Source organism: Xiphophorus hellerii, chromosome 12 (assembly GCF_003331165.1).
Source record: "Xiphophorus hellerii strain 12219 chromosome 12, Xiphophorus_hellerii-4.1, whole genome shotgun sequence".
NCBI lineage: Eukaryota > Metazoa > Chordata > Actinopteri > Cyprinodontiformes > Poeciliidae > Xiphophorus > Xiphophorus hellerii.
The window spans coordinates 21128695-21152705 of NC_045683.1; the positions used below are offsets into that span (position 1 = coordinate 21128695).

Genomic DNA, 24011 nt, shown 5'->3' on the forward strand with positions numbered 1-24011 from the left:
GACCACATGTGACACTGAATTTGGAAGGTTAAGGGGGGAAAATATTCTGTTAATGTTCAAATTGTTGTGAAGTTTAAAACAGAGTTAGATTATTAAAAAATATCCCACGGTTTCCACATCTAACAGAGCTCTGTTCTATCCATCATCTAAGCATTTACCAGAACTGCACACCTACCAACACTGCCATCTAAACAGACATGCTGGGTAAGGAAAGGATTAGTGAGAGAAGCAGCCAAGAGGCCCATGGTAACTCTGGAGGAGCTACAGAGATTCATAGATTAGGTGACAGAAGCCCTGCTTTGCCTGACAAATATTACAAGTCTGGCTTTTATGGGAGAGGGAAGAATAAGGCTGAGCTGAAAGAAAGATATAGAGGTCTTTTTCTAGTTTGCTGCCAGCCATATATATAGCAAACACGTGGAAGTAGGTGCTCTATGATGAGACTGTTTATCTAATCCATTGCTCATCACCCAATGGTCCACACCATTCCCTCAATGAAACATATTGGTAGCATTCTGTAGAGGTTTTTCTTTAGCATGGACAGGGAAGCTGGTCAGAGTTTATGACCAGGCTGTTAGATGCTGTGAAAGACTTAAAACCTTGGTGGAGGTTCATAGAATACAAACACTAAGCATGTAGTCAGAGGTACAATGGATGGATTTGATCAAATCAGATTCAAGTGATGGAATCAACCAACAAAAGGCTAAAGCTAAGTCCAATAAAAACACTGGGACAAGGCTTGAGAATTGTTATTCACAGATGCCCTACGTCTAATCTGATTGAGCTTCATCTGGTTTCCAAAGAAGCATGGGCAAAGATGTCAGCCTGTAGATATGCAGTCGGCGAATACATACCTCAAAAGATGAAAGGTGGTTCTCCATAGTATGGACCCAACAATAAACATAGATACAAATGCATGCAACACTTCAGAATTTTAATTTAAAGAAATAAGATTGTGTTATTTTTCTTCCATTTCACAAATGTGCTCTACTTTGTTAGTTTCATTTCAAAATCCCTTTAAAATTCATTAACATCAATGGTTGCAACGTCAGAAAATGTGGAAAAAGTTCAAATAGAGTTTAATATCTTTACAGGATACTGTGTGGAGCCTTATACCAAAACCATTCAACACCCTTTAAAGTAGTAACCATTTTATTTCAAGGAATTTGGCAAGGGCATTGGATGTATTGATATTTCAGGCTAACATCAGGATTTTTCCCCCGTACTCACATCTGCAAATTATTTTAGGCCTAGAGTTCAAAGGTGGAGACAGCAATAATGATGAGAATGTCACAATTCATTTCGATAATAACCAAGCACTTCACATCTCATCTGTGTTCCCCCACATCAGTAAAATGATTAAAAGAAAAAAGGAAAAAAAAACGAATACAATGTCTCATTTCATAGAGCACATATTGGCTCAGAGGAAATAGGAAAGCCCACAACCAGCTGAATCTGCCATTTTTCAGTGTGGCTTTGCATCAGACAGAATGACTTTGTTGCACATCGTTGCTTAAATCCTGCCCAGAATGTCATAAATCTTTACAAATCTTGAAAACAAAGTCTCCATTTGGATGTGATGACAGTGACAAACTGCATGGCCACCAGCTCATAATGACGTTTGACTGTCAGCCTGGGCTCTCGTCCAACAGGGAAAAGAGCTCACCATTATAATGCCAGCATCAGCCTCATTCTGCCTATATTGGCCCTGGCTTGTAGTTGTCCCCTGAGTTTGAAGTCGCTGCATTATGAGCACTGTGTAAAGCATCGTCCCACCATCATGAATATCCTCTAAATGTCGTGGAATAGTGCTGCAGTGACGGGTACGGTCTATTCCTGTGCTGTGCAGAAGCAGAGGTGCTTATCTCTGAGAGTCATACATTTGAAATTCAAGAACAAAGTCTTTGTACCCCTGGAATATTTTTCACATGTTATTGTGTATATCTTTTCATATGTTTTATGTGAATTACAATCACATAATGTAGTGCATAATAGGGAAGAGATAAAAAAGCTGTGATTTTTATATTTTTCTAGAATGGATGAACTACCACACAACTCAAGTCTTTTTAAGACTTCAGCAGATTTTCTTCCTAGCTGTGCTGTGTTCAGGTCCATCCTGGCATTAAGTATGACCAGCTTCCCTGAAGCGGACCATATTCATAGTATGGTGCTGTCAGCACCAAGTTTTGCCTTGGGGACGTGTTCAAGATAATCTACAGTATTAATTTTCCTCCCATGATGAATTGAATAGAACTCCATGAGATAACCAAAGCAAGAAATTTAGTTTTATAATCTAACCCTGCCTTGCTCTTCTCCTTGACATTTTATTATGTTCCCTGTTCTTAACAAGGTTATATTTTCACTTTCACTTACGTTCTCTGACGAACCTCAGAGGCCTTCACAGAAGAGTTGTATTCATTTTGATAATAAATCACACACATATTCTGATTAACTTTACTGTTTAGATGATTTCTGGAGGCAGTTGGGAAATCAAAATAAAGCTATTTTATTTGTTGAGAAAATATATATGTATATAACAAAAAACAAGTATGATTTTTATTCCATTTCCAATTGTAAAAATAATTGGAATTAGAATATTATGTCAGAGTTTGTCTATCACACAAGATTCCAATACAACACATTGAAGTTTGTGGCTTTAGCAATACAAATTGTGAAGAAGATCAAGGAGAATGAATATTTCAGGACTGCAGTGTATGGTATTCATACAAACTACATGAGATGTCTTAAATTGATGTATTGCTCTAATTTTAACTGTAGGGTAGAAGAGTTTAGGGATATGCATGCATGCTAAGTATCTAGTTCCATTTTCTTTTTTATTTAACAGCTGAAACTCCTGAATCAAATCCTTTTTTCTCTATTTCCAAAATAGTGTTATAATGAATACTTTTCTCAACTCATTTTTCTCCCTGTCAGGTCCAAGGTCAGATTTCATTTCTGTTGACTTGCACAATTCATGATCTCTGAGGATATTTAAACACCCCATTCTGACTACATTATACATTTGGCAGGGGCTTTTTTTCTACTTGCGCAATTAGAAAAAGCCCTGAGGGAAACACACACACACACGCATTTAGATGACTCCCCTACTTGCATACTCTTCAATTAATAGGCATACTTATGTGCAGTGGAGAGAGACGTTGCACCACAAACATATGCCAGATAACTGTGTCAAAATAAGATGGCACAAAGCTGTGACAGTCGGGGATTACAAAGCCAGATATGGAACTCATTGTTCTTACTATTGAGAGTAATCACACTCAGCTTCAGAGAAGTGTGGCTAATATGCTGAATGCACATGGTATCATTAAAAAGTCAGAGTATAATAATGAAATAATAATTCAAATAGTTGTCAAAGTTAAGGCTAAAAGCAATAACAGCAGGAGAGCTACTATGGAGCTCAGGCTTGCTCTCAGGGGTCAAATAAAAGCTTAGTCAGTCTGAAACTGTCACCTTGAAAGCATGGCTGACAATCAAGTCATTTAAAATGTTCTCAGAAACACTTTTAGAGTGCGTATCATACTGTGGTCAAGATTTAAAAAGGCCAACATTTATTTATGACTTTAGATTTACTTTACTAAAAGAAATTCACAGGGGCGGGAATGGGTTCACACCAGTAGTAGAAAGATAACTCTATGACTGAAAAGTCTGCTTTGTTTCTGCTGTGCAAACAGAATAAAATATGAAACAGCTCAGCCATGTCATACGCACATGTGACTACAAGCCACTGAAATTATCCCGCTCTATAGTGTAATTCAGGTTAACCATTAGCTGCAGTCACGCCCTTTAATATCTAGACATGCACGAGGAAATGAGGCTCCTTTTAAGGAACATCAACTCCTGTTATCTCTATCTGTATCCTTTTTTTTAAAATACTGCTTTAAGTAGTGGCTGTGTATGTTTTCTTTTTATTCTACTGATTGTCCCCAATGATTTGATGGTTATTATCTGATCCTAGTGAACAACAAAAGCCATCGTCTAAAAATAAGGAAATCATTAACCTCCCCAGTAGTGGACAACCCACCAAGAGCGCTTTAGGAGTGAACTCCCGACTCATCCAGGAGCTCACAAAAGAGTGGAGGACGATATCTAAAGCACTGCAGGCCTGACTGAACAGACGCTAAGAACCAATCAATCAAATTATAGGACTGTGCCATAACTTTCTCCAGTTGGATTACATTTCCAGGATTAAAGTTTGAATGTCCCAGCAAGATCTGGAGTAAATCATCTTCTTTTGGATACATTGATTACTTTGAGTTCCTTTAAATCGAGGCTAAAAACTACCTGTTCAGAGCTGCTTTTGATTAATAAAATCCGGAACATTGATCAATATATTTGATAAATATTTGATGGTGATTATTCTTCATTTCAATGATAGTATTTGACATTATCTAGTCTTTATTGCTTGTTTTATAATTGGTTACTGTGTTATGTTTTTTGTTGTATAAAGTGCTTAAAAAACCTGCCTGTTGCTGAAAGACGCTATAAAAATAAACCTGACAAACAACTTGACCTGTCAGTTAAGGTCAGAGTTCACGATTAATGAAAATACTGACCTAAAGAAACAGAAAGAAATGTCTTACCAAAAAAACCTCTTGATTATCTAGAAGACTTAATCTACAGTAAAACCTTTTGGAAAATGTGAAAACTAACATAATTTCAGAAGAATCACATAATTGCAAAGCATTTTGTGGCAGTAGAATTATGGTTTCATGCTGCATTCATGCTTCCTGAGCTGTACAGCTTGCCACAGTTGAACCAACCTCTAGCAGAAAATCTGGATGAAGAAAATCCATCTATTAGTTTATGACCTTAAGTTACAGCATACTTGGATTGTGTAGCAGGACATTGATATAAAGGATTTCTTATTTCATTATTATTTTGTTGCACTTTCTTTTGTGCACAATGGCAATAAGAGGAATTCAGATTCTGATTCCACAAAGTCCTTTTCTAAGGGACTTAAACATTTTGTAAAGGTCTAGTCAGAGTCTGAACATAGATCAGCTGTCCATGTTTTTAAACAATGTACCGTATTTTCCGCACTATAAGGCGCACCACATTATAAGGCGCACCTTCAATGAATGGCCTATTTTAAAACTTTTTTCACATATAAGGCGCACCGCATTATAAGGTAGAATAGATGCTACGGTAGAGGCTGGGGTTACATTATGCATCCATTAGATTAAACTGCGCTAAAGGGAATGTCAACAAAATAGTCAGATAGGTCAGTCAAACTTTATTAATAGATTACAAACCAGCGTTCTGAAAACTCCGTTCATTCCCAAAATGAATAAACAGCTGTTGCTTCCTCCACTTCCGCACCATTGATTCGTTCATGTTAAATTCTCTCGCTGCTGCTCTATTCCCGTGTTCTACCGCGTCACTGATCGCCTTGAGCTTAAACTCTGCGTCGTAAGCGTGTCTCTTAATAGGAGCCATTTTGGGGTCTTTACACAAAACCCAGCGTGCACCGCGCGCTTCTTCTTCTACGGGGGAAAATGAAGTCGGCGGCTGCTTACCGTAGTTGCGAGACCTGTTGTGGCTCAATATTGGTCCATATATAAGGCGCACCGGATTATATGGCGCACTGTCGGCTTTTGAGAAAATTGAAGGTGCGCCTTATAGTGCGGAAAATACGGTAGTCGAATAGAAAGAATTCAGCGAGAAATGATCACAAAAGTGTTCACAAGGTCCTAAATGACTTTTTGCCACAGGGCTTGGCAGACACATTTATTTATTTATTTTCACACAGAGATAGCTTGTTTTGAATGACTTTCTTTCCTTTTAAAAATAAATAGTATCATTCGAAAACTGCATGTTATTTTTGTTATGTTAAAATTCATCTGTTGATCTGAAACATTTATGTGTAACAAAACATTAAACACATAACAAATCTGCAATTGAGCAGATATTAACATGACACTGTATCCAGAAACACACCAAAATAAACTTGATTTCTGGTTTATCTCCTGGGACTGTTACCTAATGTGACCCATCCTCAGATTAGCAACAGACTAGGGAAGAATACACAGAAAACCATCCCTTACACACAAGCAGTCAAACACTCACAGAAGGTAAGCATGATTGATTAGATCGAGAAATGTGAAGTAATTAATTTGTGTCATGGGAGACCCATAAAGTAAATTTATCAGGACACGAAGCTGGAGAAGAGAATAATGACAAAAAACAGAGGTTTTGTTAATTCCCTAGGTTAATATAGAGCTGCTATGTAATTGGTAAATTAATCTAAATATTGCATTATGGCCCTGTTCCACCCGTTTCATTAAGTTAGGAGTAATAAGGACAGGCTAAACATGAAACCTCTGCACAACCTCTTTCAGTTTGAGTTATCTAAAGTTGAGACATATTTAAAACTTACCAAAACCCCATGGTTTATAATCACTTTCAAAGCACTTTAAATGCATAAGCCATAATATATCCATATTTATGAGACTTGACATTTTTGAAACCTGTCAACTTTTTCACAAAGTGCTTGAAAAGACCAAAGAGTCGCTTCAAATCAGTTAATTCAAATCACTGCAGGAATTAAAAAGAAAGATCAGTAAAGTCAATCCAGGAGAGGATTTGAAGGGCAACAAGTTTAAGTTGTCATTATGGGCTGAACATGTGTTTTTGCTTAGCTCACAGTTCAATACAAGCTGCCGTTGCTCTCATATGTGGCCCTAAATGTCAATGCGTGTGTCCGGCAGCTTTGTTTTGGGTTGTTTTCAGTAAGACAACACAGAATAATGCAACCTCCACTAGACTCTCAAAAAGCTATTGACCTGTTAGATCCATTTATTTTGCAGCCATTTCAGACGTTGTTCATTTTTATCACATTACTTCGACAGAAATTGAATTTTCTCTGATGCATTTTTGTTTCCTAAGTGCTGTTTTCTTCTCTATGGGAGTATAGTGTTTCTGATGGTGTGGTGATGCAAAAACACTTTAAAAGAAAAAAGGATTTTTTTAAAGTGTATATTGATTTTAATTTATTGTTTCTAGTCCTTTCAAGTGCAAGGTGCTCAGTCCTTTTTCTGAAAGAGACATTACACATTTTTTGAGAAAGTAAGTAGCAAAAAAAAACTGCCTTTAAGTCTCTGAGAGATCACCATCCAACTAGTACAACAGGACGCAGTAAGAAAGAGCATCAATCTCATTCAGAGAGGAACAAACAAATACTATGAGTGTGCAGTTTTCCCCTGGTCTTACGTCTTCTCCTTTTTTTCATTACAGGAATGTTTATAGGCAGCGATATCAAGAGAAATATTCCGTCCTGTGGATAAAGTGGATTTCTTGCTGGTTTACTCTCAGCAGTTTGCCGTAGAGCTTCAAACAGTGGCACATCTAGCCCATCTCGTTAAACACTCCATGGGTCCCATATGGGATGTTGACAGGGACCTCGGCTCTCCCCAGCTCGGTGAAGGTCTTGGCATCCAGAACGAGTAAGAAAGTACTTTTCTCCTGGAAACAGATACAGGAGGAGATAAAATGCAATACAAAAAAGTAAATAAATAATAAAGGGGTTACTAAAGGAGCACAGTCTCACTAAAAGTAACTGTGCATTTATCTTTCCTTTCCATGGTTTTAAGGGTGCATAAGTGGAAAAGAAAGTTTAAAGACTCGCTAACTATGTTGCTTCTCTACAGACCTCACAAAGTAGGTTTTATTATCACTTGAATAAAACCTACTTACACTGCCTTGGAAATGTATTCATACCCCTTGAACCTTCATTCACAATACACAAACTTCAGTGGATCTTGTATGAAAGACCAACAGAAGGCAGAAGAAGGAGGCAAAGGATAGATGTCAAAAGATTTTTAAAATCTTTAATCTAGAAACACATTTTGCTGCTCTACAGCTGCAGATCTTCGTTGCACTGTGTGGATGGTGTGTTCAGGGTGATGTGCAGTGTTAATTAATAATATTTTGTATATAAGCCAGAAAGATCAGGTTTGGTCTCATGTGACCAGAGCACCTTGTGTGCAGTTGTGAAATACTGCATACAAGTTCAGGTAAATAGATCAAATAGTGAGGTGTGGAAAATTGGTATATATTCTATATGTGATTTTATTCTATCATATAAAATCTTACAAAAATACATTGCACTTTGTGATCGTAAAGAAAATGTGAAAGGTTTATGAACACTTTTGAGAGGCACCTTAAATTGACAATAAGTGCTGCTGGTTTGTGTCAATGGGTTTTTTGTTAAATTACCTTGCTAGGAGTGATAATGACTGACAGGACCACTCCATCATCTTCCTCTGCAGCGTCGGGCGAGGCAACGAAGACAGGCTCAGACGGGAACAAGCCTGGATAGCGCCACACCTAAACAGGGGGGATTGCAGACCTTTTATCGAAGCCAGTTTTAGGCTGTAAATCCAGCTTACAGAGTTCTTTTGTAAAACTGCTGCATTTAACCGTGAGCTCCATCTAAGTTGTCTCTGGATAATAGAGCACCTTAAGCTCCTTGGTGTGGACGTCCATCTTGAGCAGTGAGTCAGCAAAGACGTGCCCAAAGCCACATGCATAGAAGTAGCGGTAAGGTCTGCCGTTGTACTTGTCGTAATTGATCTGAGGGAACTCCAGGCCACCGTACTGCAGCAGCTCATCATTGTGAAGCTCCTCGTGGGTCATGTAAACCTGTTGGGTCAGAATTTAATTCAGAGGATGGTTTTCTTCCCCCACCCCCTAAAAGGTCTAATTTACATCACACTGCTCTCTAGGGATGTTGAAAATTCAATTCTTGCCTGCTAAAGACGAATGGATCCCTGCAGTAAATCATCCCTCAAATAAAAAACATACACATTTCCGCTCAAACTCAGTTCCAATTAACTGAAATATGCAATATTCATTTGTTCTCAGTGGAAATCAGCAACACATTCCCATTTTTTAAGGTGAATATAACACAAGGTGTCTAAGAACCTTAGAAGAATACTGAGAAAACTATTGCTCAGGTAGCCATGACAACTTGGACATCACCATTTCTTTCTTTATAGTGCCATAAGAAAACAGAGCAAAAAGAGAGTGTGTGTGGGGGGTTCAGAGAAGCTATTAAATGGCAATTGTTCACTGCATGGTGGACATCATTTTTGCCAGTGATAAGTCATGAAATTACTGTCTTGCAGAAAGTAGCTTATCTCATTATGCTGGGTAATTGCTTGGAATGTGTGGGAGAGAATTGCCTGTATTTATCATGATTATAGGTCTGATTCTTTACACTTAAACATATTACTTTGGAAAGTCAGTGACCGTACAGAGAAGTGAATACTGTATAATCCCACCTCCCCAGAATCTGCCTTCTTTGCTGTGGCTTTACAGTTTGGCAGCATGACAAGGTTTTGGTCCAGAGGAGTTTGTTCGTCCACATTTAGAGGAAGCACGTATCTCCTTGGGAGGTTTCTGCACAAGGAATTGTAAAACTGCAAAATAAAAATAAATAAGTAAAAACATTTGTCAGACATCACAGATGAAAAGCTGCAAAAAGTGTGGCTACTTTGTACAATGATGCTATTTAAATGACAAGACTCAGAACGACTGGGAAAAAAAACAGACTTTGATGGTTTGATGAACGTTTTAAGTTGATTAAAACAAATCTCTCCCACACTTTTGAAAGCAGACACTTTACAAGCTAAAAGTACCAGAAATCTATTTTTCTTTTTCAAAGAAGAACAAAACACAAGAACATTTAACGTTTTTTTGTTAACAAACACAACCTGAAAAACAAAACTTCATTATGTTGCTAATTACAAATGCCTTGATTTTTCTTTTTGTTTTCTTTCACATTTTTTCAATCTACAGATATAAACTATTTATCACGGTTAGTTGTGATAAAGCTGTGAGAACTATCAGCTACATGAAACCTTTTAGAGGTTACAAAAGACTTTGAAGGTTATGTTCTGCTTTGGCTTGTCTATTGTGTAAAATCTTGAGAAAATATATTTAAGTTTGTTACGTGACAAAAGGAAAAAATAAGTTCAGGCAGCATTAAAACCTTTTCATGGCACCATAAGACATGACTCTGAGCTCAGATTTTAAACAGAAGGCATTAGTCCACCTTGTCTATATCGTCTCCTGATTCCCGCCGCAGATTCTCCAGAGTGAAGTCTCCAATGACGACGCCATCATCCCCGCAGCACATGTCCATCACCAAGAAGCCATCGTCCTCATAGGCGTTGATCTGATGCAGTGTGAACATCGGTGCCGTTCGGTATTTCACTTTGCTCTCCTGTTGGACCAGTTAGAACCACTGAACAGTACGAAATGCTAGTAATGTAAAAATCCACCAGACAAACAAGTTGGCAGGAAGTGAGCTGATTCTGGTAAATATTTGGAGATGAGTTCCATCTGCCGATGTTCTCCTGCACCTTAACTTTTTCAGAATTTCTTTTATTTATTTTTTTTGCTGTGAGTTTATTGGGTGCTCTGTGTAATGAGGCGAAGAAATTGATAGTAACGATGTTTGAGGAAAGGCTCCAGCATCCAAGTGTGTCCTCATCAGAATAAATAAGAAAGAAATGTAATCGTGCATGCACAGATCTATGCACAGCTTTCAAATTTTTGTTATTGCTTTTTCAGCAGCTACGTGCGACTGTGGGTTTCATTGCACTTCATTGTACTCGTTGAATTCGATCACACACAGAAGTTTAGGCTTTCCAAACTGCTTAAACAACAGGTTGGGGGCAAAAAAGGAGGTCGTGCCGTTTCTAAAATCCTTTCATAATTTTGAAGAAAAATTCTCGTTTATTTCAATTTTTTGGATTTAAAATGAAAAATCTTTTAAACTGTAAAGAAAAAAAAGATCACTTGAGGAACTGCTTCCTTTTTGATGAGTATAAAGCTGCTGAATGTTTGTCAGATGCTGTTGTACGATAACTTCAACCAGGTTTCTTCAAGAACCCTTGATCTGAACTTAAAAAGAACATTTCTAACGTCTAAAATTGTACAAATACCAGTTAACAGAAACGAAACAAAAGATATCACCCACACCTTGCTTAGAGTTTAAGAAGAATGTTTCTTGAACTGTTTGCCCTCTAGCAATTACTAAATCTCTTGATTAAATAAGCCGTTTGCAGAAGCTGTTGTCACGCACCTTGCCTGTGCGCCTGTCGACCAGGTGGAAAATGGTGCCGTACTGTGGCTCCCAGCTCAGGATTTTTTGAAAACTTTGTCCCATGATCTTGTAGAGCATGAACTTGAGCACATTCAGCTTTATCGGCTGCTCCACGAACACAATGTAGTTCTCAGACATGACTGGAGAGAAACGGGAAAACACAGGGGGAAATGTATGCATTAGAAAGAACAAGATGAAGAACTGCTCATTTCTTACATTGCGCATTAAAGTTTTCCAAGCTTTTTGTCAAAGACAACAAGGAATATAAAATTCAGTCATTACCTGCAAATGTTGAGCTATTAATTTGGGGTAGATTCTTAAAACAGCTTACATTTTTAGTATTTTTTAAACCAACATCTTGCTAAATAAAGTTGAATTTAATCACGGTTTTCTTTAATCTACACAATGTCATACTGTATACATAAACTACCACTAATATTTGGTCAAAATTCTTCTTACAAGGTGCTGAGAAAAACTTATTTTTGTATCAGAATTGGCAGAACTGTTTTAGATTGGTTTTTTTTTTTTCTGGCTTAGAATTGAATTTTTCAGCACAGTTGGAAACTGTGCTGAAAATTTTCAATATGGACAACTGCAGAGACTTAAAATTAAGACACTTTATTTAAAAACTCATTTTAATGTGTTTCTTAATCATTCTTTAATATAAAACACCAAATTTAAATTATGTAATACAAACACTCACCCTCTGATAGCACAAATAGGTGAAATGAGCAAAGCCCTTCTTTATGTGTCTGTCTGGGAGGCATGAAGAGTTTGAATGCCTCCTAGAGAAAAGTTTTATGGTCAGATGTGACAAATACTGGAATATTTGGCCACATTGACAATAAGTGTGACCGAAAGAGTCAAGCTAAACACTTAAGCAACACTTATGTGTGGTGGTGGGACCATCATGCTATTATGGGGTTGTTCTGGTACCAGGTTCAGTATTGCATTGCTGAACTGAAAACTGAAAACATGAGGCTATTGTTTTCATTTTTTATCTTAACCTTAAGATTAAAAATGAAAAAAACCTGAACAAATAGCTAAGACACAACTATGTGATCCAACAGGTCAGTGATCACAAACAAACATCCAAACTGGGTTTGAAATGGATAAAGCAGGTTAAAATTTACCTGCTTTATCCATTTTTAAGCCAAAGCTCAAATGTTTTGAGCTTTGGCTAAAATCTAACTCTGTGACAGGAAACTAATTAGTTTCTGCCAACAAGATATCCAGACACAGTTGCACTAGAAACTTGTTAATGGCCACAAATAGTTTTTAAATTACATTCTAAGGTGTATTTATCCAAATATTATCAGACGTCAATGGATATATTTCAGACCATGTGTACAATTTGATTAGAATGTAAGACAGACCTGAGATCTTGTTCACTCAATTCAAGTTTTTTTTTAATTATTAAAGATTTATGTTATATTATTACTAATCAAGTGTGCAAGAAACAAGTGTTCAAATTGGACCAACTTAACTGTACATTCACGCTGATGATGAGTGTAGGTAAAGCTCTAACTGGTACTGTATAGATTTAAAAGAAAAGTCACTGAAAAGAGTAACTAATCCTGATAAAGTGATATCCAAATGTAATAAAACAGGTCTCAATTACAGCAAGGCCTTGTGATCCATCAAAACAATCTTTGCAACGACTTCCGTACCTGCACACACACCGACAAGCAGCTGCAGTTTGTTCAGTCCCTTCAGCCACCTAATTGTGTTAACTTATTTCTTCTCTGACTGGAGGAAGCCACATGCATCAAAATCAGCTTGCAAATGTAATATTTCTGGTCCCAGCGATGACATTTTCCATCTTTCACTTCATAGGTAAAAATTCAGACAAAAGTGTTTCAAAAAAAAAGAAAGAAAATGAGCTGGAACACGACCTGGAACTCCTCTGACAAATGTAATATTAGGTTTTGTTGTACAACTGCACAATGTTTTCCTGACATGTGGGATTTCTCGGTGCCCAGAAGTCTGGTGGGACAGGGTGGTCCGCCAGAAATATAGACGGAGATGTGATCAGGGAACAAATGGAGCAACGCTGTGTTAAATCAGCCAAGTAATGGAGTCTTATTTGCTTTAGATGACTGGCATTGGCCCAGAGCTTGATTTTTAATGGCTACTTTGTTGCCCCTATGGGTATCAGCTGACCTGTAATGTCCAATCATAAGCTGTGCAACCATTAAAAACAGACTCCTCCACATTTTACTCCGCCGACGGTCTTTCAAATGCGGCAGCAACTTTCCGCACTGCCTGAGACTCCATGCTGTGCTCTGAGCTTCTGATGCTGCTGAGTTTACTGAGATCTGTGTTCAAGCGTTTATTTGTTGGAGGATTTAATTCTCCCAGCCCAAATCTTCTTGCTGCTTAAATTTTGTTTTCTTTTGTTGAGGACTCTCACAAAGAGCACAGTCACTAAATATAACTGCAAAGTGCTTGTAAGTGTTGATCTGTGCATTGAAAGGTAAGCAAACGCAGACGACTAAACACAAACTACAACCAGATAAACTAAACATTACTGTGAACATTTTGTAAAGCTGCGTGTTCGGAATATAGCCAAATGATTGTCCCTTTTCGAGTTCTTTTAGGCGGTAGAGTGTCTAGCATAAAAGGCTTTATAGCATTCATAAAACAAGTGCTATAAATGTAAAATCCCTTCAACGTACTTTACATTTTGTCACACTAACTTCTAGACACTTTATTACGGCTTTATGTAGTAGACTAAGACAAAGTAATGCATAAATTGAGAGTGGAAAAACAAAATTTTAATTGGTTTTCATTAGTTTTTACAAACAAAGAAAATAACAGAAAAGTGGCGTACATTTGCCCCGAATTCCAATAGATGTTTGTTTCTAAGAGATGTGATGTTATATGCTTTGTTCTAACATCCTCCTTCTTTGTAACTGGGTGCTGCTTCCCAGGTTTCACACAAATCATCATTTAGCAGTCCTCTTCAGATCTGTGACTTTGAAGCTTCTGGGCCTTTTGGCCATTTGGCTGTCATACACTCTGATTTGTTCCTGCAGGCCTGAATGCCATTTTCACTTTTTTATGTGACTTTTTGATCTGACATGCCTTTTAGTTTATCCCAGTTTTCTGCTGTTTATATGCTTGCTAGATAGGTTATTTTTTGTTTGTGTCTTTTGCCACCCTAGGCTGTCCAGGGGATGTAGAAATTTGTATTAAGCCCTTTTAGTCAAAACTTTGTAGGACCACCTTACAGAAAAATCACAACTGGAAGTTTTTTTTTCAGTTTTGTGCTGTGCTGGTTTTCCACCACATTGTCATATAGGCCAAAACAAATTCAATTTTGGTTTCAGCCACATGACTTGTAATTTATTTGAAATGCAGACAAGGAAAACAATAATTTAATTTCAACCTCCTGAAGTTGAATAGGTTTAAATATATTGACAAGGCACTGTAAAACTTTCAAGGAGATGAATGAAATTGGTGTTGCTTTTCTGTGAATTGGAGGTAGAACAACAGAGTGACTAAAAATAAAGGAAGCTATGACAGGAGAATACAAGTACTTAAGTAATAAATTACAAAATTAAGACCATGCAAATGTTTCATTTTAGCAGAACGGGTCATTGAAGCAAAATCATTAACAGTAATCACTGATTTTAGTTCTTTACATATCTAAGCTGCCGATTAGATAAAGAGAGGGGACTACTTATCATGCTGAAGTGTGCATCTCACCAAAGCTGTGATAATAAGAAGGTTTTCTGGATTCAGCTGCAGGGATGGAGCAGATCACCTCGGCTCCGCTGAGGTCTGCCGAGTCCTCCTTTGCTGCCGCTTTCTCAGCAGGAGGGATGCGGATGATGGTGTAGAAAAAACCTGGAGAAATCCACGAGAAAACCCCCGCATTTTGTTACGACGCTTTCATGCACACATTTACACCGACAGCATAGTGGATCACATACACTAAATATTAGACAAGATAATTAATAACAAAAAGACACAAATGTGATTTCAGGTCTTCTGGTTTGTAAATTACTCAAACCAAAAGCAGATTTATAATGCTTTTTACCATTTAACATTTTTTCATGGTATCAGACTGCATGTTATTTGGAAGAAAGTACTGGTGCCTAACTGAGTACTGGAAGGAAGTGTGTTTTTTCTTTATTCCTTTTAATTATTTTGTCACATTCTATGTAGGGAACATTGAAAACAAGTGGGAAAAAATGTGTTCTCTGACCAAAACTAACATTTTGCAGGAACAATTTATCTGGAATTGTTTAGTGCAAAGCATATTCATGCATAAAATGTCTTTGCCAAGGTCAGACTTGAATTCACCCAAGAAACTGTGGCAAGATTTAAAATCTCATGTTTACAGAAGCTGCCCATCCAGTCTGACTGAGATGGGCAGCTTAATTATTTCACACAAAATATTAATGTACAAACCTTATAAAGATTTTCCCCAAAACAGAACAGCTACAATATTGACATTGTCGGATTTTTCCTTGGGAAGCGTTTTGTTAATTCACAAATATCTTTCCTTCCAATTTACAATTTTACATTATTCTCTGTTGGTCAATAGCATAAAATTCTAGTAGAAGTAACTGAATTTTTAATTTAATCGTCACATAATGTGAAAAGGTTCATCAATACTTCTGCAAGATGTAGTGATGCAGGAAAATAAGCATCTTTCAAAAAGTTGTACTTGCTTCACTTTAATGTTGAGATTGACAGGTTTATATGGGAGGTTATGCAAACAGAAAACTAGGTCACCATCTCTGCTGTACGAATTGCCCATGTTGTATGTTGCTCCTTCACGGTCATAGTGTGGGTGTGCTGTGGCTGAGTTTACAGCAACATACTGACTCCAGTCCACCTAACCATGAAATGACAATAAAAAATACATTTTAACCTTCATCCTTGTCACATTTCTCTTCAGTCTCTGACTTCTTATCAGCTCTCTGTCTCATAAAGAGACGTTGTTGAACCTTTAACTACCCACCTTCTCTTTTGTCTCCAAGGTTTGTGGATCCACTCGTCTCATAAAGTTGGTTTCTGTGCTGACATAGTAGTCTCCCTTGTACTTGACAAAGTTCACATTTGCATTATCTGTGGGCTCTGTCCACACATGTGGATGACAGGAACATATAATGTTTCAAAACATTTCCGTCGTTCTCACGCACGCCAGAGAAGAAAATATTCGTCCAAACCAGTAGCTTGTTTTTCTTAAGTTTACAGAAGTTAAAATCTGAATTTTCAGTCATCACTCCTTCACAGAATGCATTCAAAAGTGTTTTCTTTTGGCTTAAATAATGATAACAATAATATTGTACACATACGCAAACACACACACACACACAGGTTTTCATTAGTATGTCGCAGACTTTCATTGCACCTCTTTTGCAATCAAGGACAAGAGCATTAAAATATAAATGCATGTTCTAATTTTCTTTGTTTGATTTCTGCAAATCATTTAGGGATTTGTGCCGGCTGCCTCGTTAGCAACATGTAAATGAAAGCTTTAAAACATTAACAAAGAATGTGTGGACCTCAGAACTATGTGCTTGTGACTTGTTTTGATGTCATTCATCCTGCACATTCCTGGGCCTCAACACGTTTCCCCTGAGCACCTGAGGGCAGCCTAGCAATCTCTTACCACCATTCCACTTCGCTTCCTGGCACCACATCACATGTCAACAACTCATACTTTCAAATTATTTTTGCTTCCTTTTTTTAATTTCTTTTTTTTTCTGAAGAAAGCTTTAAAATTTTAAAGTTTCAAGAAAAACAATCTTTAATGCTCTAACATCATCAGAGAGGGCTAAGAGAGTGAAAGAAGTTGGCAGAGAAACTGAGAGAACAACTAGCCAAAATACGGAGTAAACATAGGACTAAGAAGAAATTAGGATGCAAGACAGCATAGCTTGCAGCTAACAGACATATAATTAATAACTGCTTGCTTGTTCTTTGCTGGGTAAAATTTGATTTTCATGTATTCAGTAAAATTATTTGATAAACCGATAGACAGAGTTTTAGTAAACTTAATTTAAAAGCAGCAACAGATTGAGCTGGACATTATATACTAGTTTTATTTCATTTCACTTTGTCTTATTTTTTATCTTCATGCTTTGAAGTGGCCTGAATCAGTTTCCAGTTGCATTGATCTGGAACCCTTTGTCAAGTATAACATGTAATATAGGATATATTTAAGATAAACTGTCAGTGGAAACAAGCGGAAAACAGGTCAGCAAGAATAAAAATATCTGGACTGATGTAATGTCAACAAAGATGTTTCAGGAGACTATTGAGACATGGATAATTTTCAAAATGCCAGTTTTTAATAAAAAGTTAATTCAAGCAGCAAAATTTTACATTTTACTTTTTTTTTTAGAGAACCCATTTTAATTTCCCATCAGAAATAAGCTTCTTGGAAAAATAAAAATGATTTTACATTATTCACATTCAAATCTATAGAGGGTATGAATAATTTAGTGCTTAACTACAAGTCTGAACCTGAAAGTTGAGTCACCATAGATGATATCGGCTTAAAGTTTTTGTTTCTTTCTCTCTTTTTTTTGTGATGTTTTCTGTTTTCTGTTTCAGCGATGTCAAAAATCCCCACAGGTTATCCATAAAACTTATTTAGTCTGTTTGGCTTTAAGTCTATCTCTGCATACAGCCACAGTCCAACAAACACAAACTGTCATCTAAAAATAAAACTTACCCATTATCAGATATGATACCTCGCCATGTGGAACTATGCTGCTAAATAGTACACAATAATGGTATTTAATAATATCTAGAAATGTAAACAAAGCATCTACTGGTGATCTAATCAAATAAATAGTGTAGAAATACTTCCAACAGAAAAACTCTCAATCCCAGTCCTGGTTTTGGGATTTACAAACATTATTTGGAGTTTATCATTATTGTCACAGGATGACTTCTTCTTGTCAATAACTTTCCAATTCTGGGATCAATAAAGTACATTTTAACATATTTATTTGTATTTTTGAAGAATTGACAATGTACTTGTTCTAATGAAACAAAAGTAATTTTGATGGCTTTTTTAACAGTCATAATTTAATGTTAACAAATTATCATTCATTACTAGACCATCTCCGTGCTGAAGTCACATTTCAAGCACAATGTAACTGCAAATGAGTCAGTGAGAAAGAAATGATTTCTGCATATGCTTGTAAGCGCAACCAATTAAACTGACCTTTTTTTCTATGCTGAAACGCTGCGTTCTGGACACGACTGCCACATTAAATTACTAAGAATTTATTCACTGCTGTTAATTCAACAAATGTCCTAAACTGGTTAATGTAATTCAGCAAAGGATGCTGCGTTTGCTGACTTCACAAACTATGTCAAACTGCAAGGCAGCAAATACTTTCTGCATTTTTATTTTTGCTCAGTTCTGCAGCAAAAACTTGACCATTGAGATTTCAGGTGTATTCTGACGGTATCTACCCTCTTCACCAAAAACAAAAAATGTTTTTTTCTTCATGGTTTGCTTTGAACAGAGATGAGTAAAAAGCCTTTCCAACATCAGCGGTGTCACAACCCAGATGATCAATAATGCATAAGACTCCGTGGTGTTGGTATAATACTGAAACGCTCACTCTTAGTGCTGCATGTTTCAAACAGAATTATGCAATAAATAAAGAAGTCATACATACGTGGAATCTGAAAACGGGAAAGGAAACGTGCAAAGAAATTTTTGCACGGATCAGGCATGGCGACAGTCCCAAACTCTGAGACCACAATGCGGTTCTTCTCTGAGTTGAGGTTGTATGAATCACTGCGTAGGAACCGGCTGCTGTAAGTTACACTGCCCTCACAGATGTGAAACCGGTGCATCAAGGCCATGCCATCAAACCAGTGATCGTATCTGAAAGAGATAAAAAGCTATTTCATTTCACTGAAGTTATTTAGGCGAGATAAACTAGGGGGTGTTAGATGGAAAATATATTCTTTACTGGGAAATCAACTCAACTGAGCTTTGAGAATAAATGCTTTTCATGGCAACAACAAATAAAACACTGGAATCAAGAATAAAATTGGTGACAAAACCAACTAATAGAAGAGAGACAAAATACATATTAAGACAAGTAAAAGCTAAATGATCAAATGATGCTTAATAGTATATTTTAGCAAGACAATGCAATGTCTGGTTTACAGAAACATTGTATTGTGAGTAAACACAATGCAATGTTTTTTTCATCTTTCTTTTATCAAAGAAAGATAAAAAATTCAGTGAGCAGCAGTGATAAGAAAAATGGTCAGAGGAGGCAGATTGATTTAAAATAATTGAAAAGTAACTATGGCTCAGAAAAATACTCTTTACAACTAAGGTATGCAGGAGACCATATCTAAAGCCAGAACATATAAACAGTTGAAGCAAATTGACTACAGTGGCAGAAGACCACACTAGATGCCATTTCTGTCACCGAAAGACAAAGCATGGCTTTTCACACTGGCTCATCAGAGGTGAACGGTAACAGATTCAAAACTGTTGCTTGATCTGACAATTCTCCATTTGCCTGTAACATTCTGCTGTTAGAGTCACAATCTGCTGTAACCAATTTAAAAGCAAGGATCCACTTTGTCTTAACAGTTCAATTGGTGTAGAAAATACTTTCTTTTGACACTTCAAGCTCTTTATTACCACCTAAGCATTAGATATTACTACTTACTGAATATTGCTGCTCACCATGCCCATCCCTATAAGACCAAATTTTTTCCGTCCTCTAGTAGGTATTTCCACCAGGATAAAGTATTTTATCACAAAGCCCAAAACATCTCAGGTTGGTCTCCTAAACATGTTCCCTGTTCTCCTAAGGCCTCCATAGTCAGCAGATCTCAATCCAGTTAGTGATGTTGTGAAATAGAGCACTCAAATATGTGTGTGGCTGAAATCTGCAGCAACTGCTTTATGCTGCCATATCTATGTAGACCACAAGGACGTTTTCAAGACAAAAGGATGTCTAACCTGGATTAAGTAATGTTTACCTAACAAAATGGTTGGCGAGTTTAGGTATTTCAGCTTTGCCTGGTTTAGGATGCAGAAATGTACAGAAAATTGAGAACATAATAGTTTAAAATAAGATGATTTGTTTCCTGAGCCCTTTTAGGTATGAAGAGCTGAATATCATCAACAAATCAGCAAACATGTATATTTTATTAAGTTTACATTGTAAATGAATACAATGTATGAGTGCATTGTGTAACAGATTCAAAGTTTTGAGTAAATACCTGTCTTCTCCAAACTCAAATTTCCCTGGACCATTTCTCAAAAAGCTGCCATTAATCCAGGCTGGAATAGTTCCCTTGGTGGTGGTGGGGATGGGGTCAGGGGTTTCCTCCCCTGAATGCACCAAAGGCGCCACACTCTCCAGTCCACTGGCCTGTGGACATCGTTCCCTGCTGGGTACTGGCAGAGTAAACAAAAAGAAAATCAACTTCAGAAAATATGAGACAGAGAACTAAAGAAATCAGGAAATCATGAAGCCCAGGATGGCTCCCCCTTCTAACAAAATTTTCTCAGCTATTGTGCAGCTGCAGCATTAAATGATGTGAAGTTGCTGTGAAGGTTGTATCTCTTTGGATTTTTTACATTTTGAAGAGTCCACTATACAGTGAAGTGAGATTATGCAAGAAATCCATGGACTATTTGTTTTGTGTAATCATATAACAGTGACAATAAATATGTTTTAAAATTTGCACTGTGGTCAAGTGTTGCTTTTTTCATCTTGATATCAAATATTTTGATTCTAACAGCTACAGAGAGTCTTAGCAAATCATTCTTGGCTCGGTAAAAAAACAGCAGTTTTTATAAAAGCCTCTACTTGTGTTAACTCACTTCTCCCTGAGGTGACGACCTGAGAATCACAAAGAAATTATTTTCTTTGTTGTTGCGTTGCCTGTTCCTAACACTTCATTGCTTCATACTCTCCAAAACATTGGAACAATAAAAGATGCGGAAGTATATTACATGATTAGCAAATGCAAACCACTGAGGACAAACCGAAGCCCCATGCTGAGCATCGGTGAGAATGTTTCTTTGACAATGTAAATGTTATTGCAACCAATCAGGGAGTTTTGTTCATTCCCGTGCTACGAGTAAAACAGACAATAACAATAAGAGTGTGCAGCACAGAGATAATAGGCTTGAACATCTTATTATGTGGACGTGAATTTGGAGTGTGATTACTGCCGCATTGCAAATGATACCTGAATGTGCGGTGCCATTTTTAGGGAGCTATTCCTGCAGTTTCCAAAGCTCAGAAATGGGCATATTGTGAACAAAGTGAGGAATGCTGACAACCTTGGAACTTAGAAAAAGTCTTGAGCGTTTAAGCTGTTTTCATGTAGTTTTTCTTTTTTTCTTTCAATTCTCACAGCTGAAACATTGATTTATTTTAGTCGTTCTTTTTTGTTCATCTGTTTTCCTTCTACACCAACCCTGTTTCTGCACGACTTTCTATCCAGCATGCCACTTTCTCTCTGGTCTTTTCATTTTCACTCATCATAGACCTGTCTGTGATTCATTTTCAGAGAACAACTGAGAATGTCAAAAAGGTCTTAATGAGACATTGTGCAAATTCCTTTACCAGCTCTGATTCAGCTGGAGAGCAGGAAGAAAAGAGAAGTGCCAACATGTCTTATCATGACTGCAGCCTTATTTATTTATTTTTATTTTTTTCAATTTTCAAATGCAATATAATGGAATTGCAATGTGCTAAAGTCTCGCTATCATCTGGTTTGAGTGTTTTGTGATGAACTCAAAGGATTGTTACATTTTATGATGCCTAAGAGTCTAAGGCAGCTTGATAACTACAAATAAATCCATGGTTTGATTCTCTCCTGTGTATTTTTCAATATGTTTCAGTTCTGATAGAGCAAGATCCATTCAGCCCCGCAGTCTACTTAAGATCAAAACACATAAAAAGAAAACTCCAGTGAATTTAAGGAAGAAAATCTACTTTTTAGCAGTAATGCAAAATATAATATTTCCCATTTTAAAAGTCAAAAATTATCCAAGAAAGCAATACTAATTAGGAATAGCTGAATCTGCGTGAGTACATGTGTACATGCACATCGTCTTGTTAAATTTTAGAAATTAATGTGTACTCACAGCTGTGTGTCTGGGACTCCATGTTCGTTGACATGACTGCTAGGTCTCTGGATGTCACCCAAGAAGCACACAGAAAATACACAACCTTTGGAAACCTTTGAACCCTCATTTCCAATCCAGGAAGTGATCCAGCGCACTAAACGGCACAAACACAGCTTACACACACACAATCACGCCCACATGTCTCATGAAAAAAGATCAAAAATTGTGTTTTACTGCATGTGACTTTTATATGTTTGTCCATGTTTGTTCAACTAGGTTGGGTCGGTACAGACTTACATATTTTATCTACTATCAGAATATTCTGTGTCTGCAGTCTTATGCAACCTAGAAATCTGTTATTTAGGTAAATCAAAGTGGGTCAGCAAGAGACAACAGGCTATATTCATGCCCAATAAACCTTTTTGCATGTTTTTGCTGCATTACAACAAACTTTGCCTAATTGAGACTTCATATGACAGACCATCACATATAAATGATAAGTAATGCATATGTAGGAAACTCAAAAGAACTCATGATCCTAACACTTACCCTGTTTTGAACCTCTCCATATCTTTCTCCCTGACCTTTCCCTTATGTTCCTCGGTCCGAATGATGCCGTGTGTTCACCAATGTCCTCCAACAAATCCCTGAGGCCTTTCCAGGAAAAAAAAATATTCTGAGATGAAATTAGAGACATTGAAACATCAGCCATAGGAACTATTTAGCAGGTAAGTGAGTTCTAAAAGCGATTTGTTGCACTGTATTTCTTGGGCTCTATGAAAGTAAAGACAACTGAATACATTTATGTTTTCTAGGCATTTTAAAGTGAAATATTTTGATTACCTTACATCCTTTTTTGTGCACTTCATGAACATGTTTTACTTTAATATCCCAGTAATATCCCAGTGAAATACACTGAGGTTTGTGATTGTGATGTGACAAAATGTGAACAGGCTGAAGGATTATTTGTAACTTCGTAAGACAGTTGAGTCAAGTTTATTTGTGTAGCACATCTCAGCAATAAGGCAGTTCAAAGTGCTTTACATCATATAAACACAAACATAAAAAGTTACAAAAACATCTTACAGTCAGCAATTTTTTGTGCCATCACCAAAATTATGGACAACAAATATGTTGCTCAATATTCCAGGGATTATGGGTCGAAAGCAATTCTAAACAGGTGGGTTTTATTCTTGACTTAAAGAAACTAATTTTTTTTAGCTGTTTTGCAGTTTTCTGGAAGTTTGTTCCAAATTTGTGATGCATAAAAGCTGGATGCTGCTTCTTCATGTTTGGTTCTGGTTCTGGTTCTGGGGATGCAGAGCAGAACAGCATTCATGTGCATACTTCTGATTTGTGCATGTGTCATGCTCCAGCATGAGGACTAGTTTATAGTCTATTCCAAAAGTACTCATTAAAAATAGCTGCAAGTCTCTGCAGAGGTTGTTGTAAATAATCTGTTTTGGTGCATGGACAAAACTACCATAAACATGTTTTTTCTATAAGCATATCTAAGCAGAAAAAAAAACAAACATTATGTATACGCGGTGACCACGCCCAGTCATTATTTTTACTCCTCTGGTACATTCTCTCTCTTCGTATGAAAGAAATAGAAACCTGACAAGTATGCACAAGATCTGGAAACACTTGAATCGTAATTTGTGCTTATAAAATGTAATTAAATTAGTTGTTCCCAGCCTGACAGTTCTGAGACAGGGGTAGCACAGAATTAAAGAGCAAAATGAAATAAACATGTGCACTGACAATCACAAAGAGACAGCA

General features: G+C 37.0%; 1 protein-coding gene across 2 annotated transcripts; it reads right to left on the reverse strand.

Moving 5' to 3' along the window:
- Positions 1–5735: 5735 nt before the first annotated feature.
- Positions 5736–22345, reverse strand: bco2l (beta-carotene 15, 15-dioxygenase 2, like). Of its 2 annotated transcripts, none has more exons than XM_032577482.1 (12): positions 22248–22345; positions 20366–20543; positions 18790–19001; positions 16107–16222; positions 15878–15980; positions 14843–14983; positions 11111–11271; positions 10076–10246; positions 9303–9440; positions 8479–8661; positions 8236–8346; positions 5736–7482 (listed from the first exon to the last, which is right to left on the reverse strand). In XM_032577482.1, the coding sequence occupies exons 1-12, from the start codon at positions 22279–22281 to the stop codon at positions 7366–7368; spliced, it is 1665 nt and encodes a 554-aa protein (XP_032433373.1). In that variant the 5' UTR covers positions 22282–22345; the 3' UTR covers positions 5736–7365. The 2 variants fall into 2 exon arrangements, with proteins under 2 accessions (XP_032433373.1, XP_032433372.1); XM_032577481.1 differs by having other exon boundaries at positions 9276–9440.
- Between the last annotated feature and the right edge of the window lie 1666 nt (positions 22346–24011).

Excerpts from the sequence above, each read along its gene's own strand:
- bco2l (XM_032577481.1), bottom strand. The coding sequence starts at position 22,281 with ATGTCAACGAACATGGAGTCCCAGACACACAGCT. Across the intron at positions 11,272-14,842 it reads TTCTTATTATCACAGCTTTG|TCATGTCTGAGAACTACATT; the intron begins GTGAGATGCACA and ends GTTTCTCTCCAG. Across the intron at positions 7,483-8,235 it reads TCATTATCACTCCTAGCAAG|GAGAAAAGTACTTTCTTACT; the intron begins GTAATTTAACAA and ends ATCTGTTTCCAG.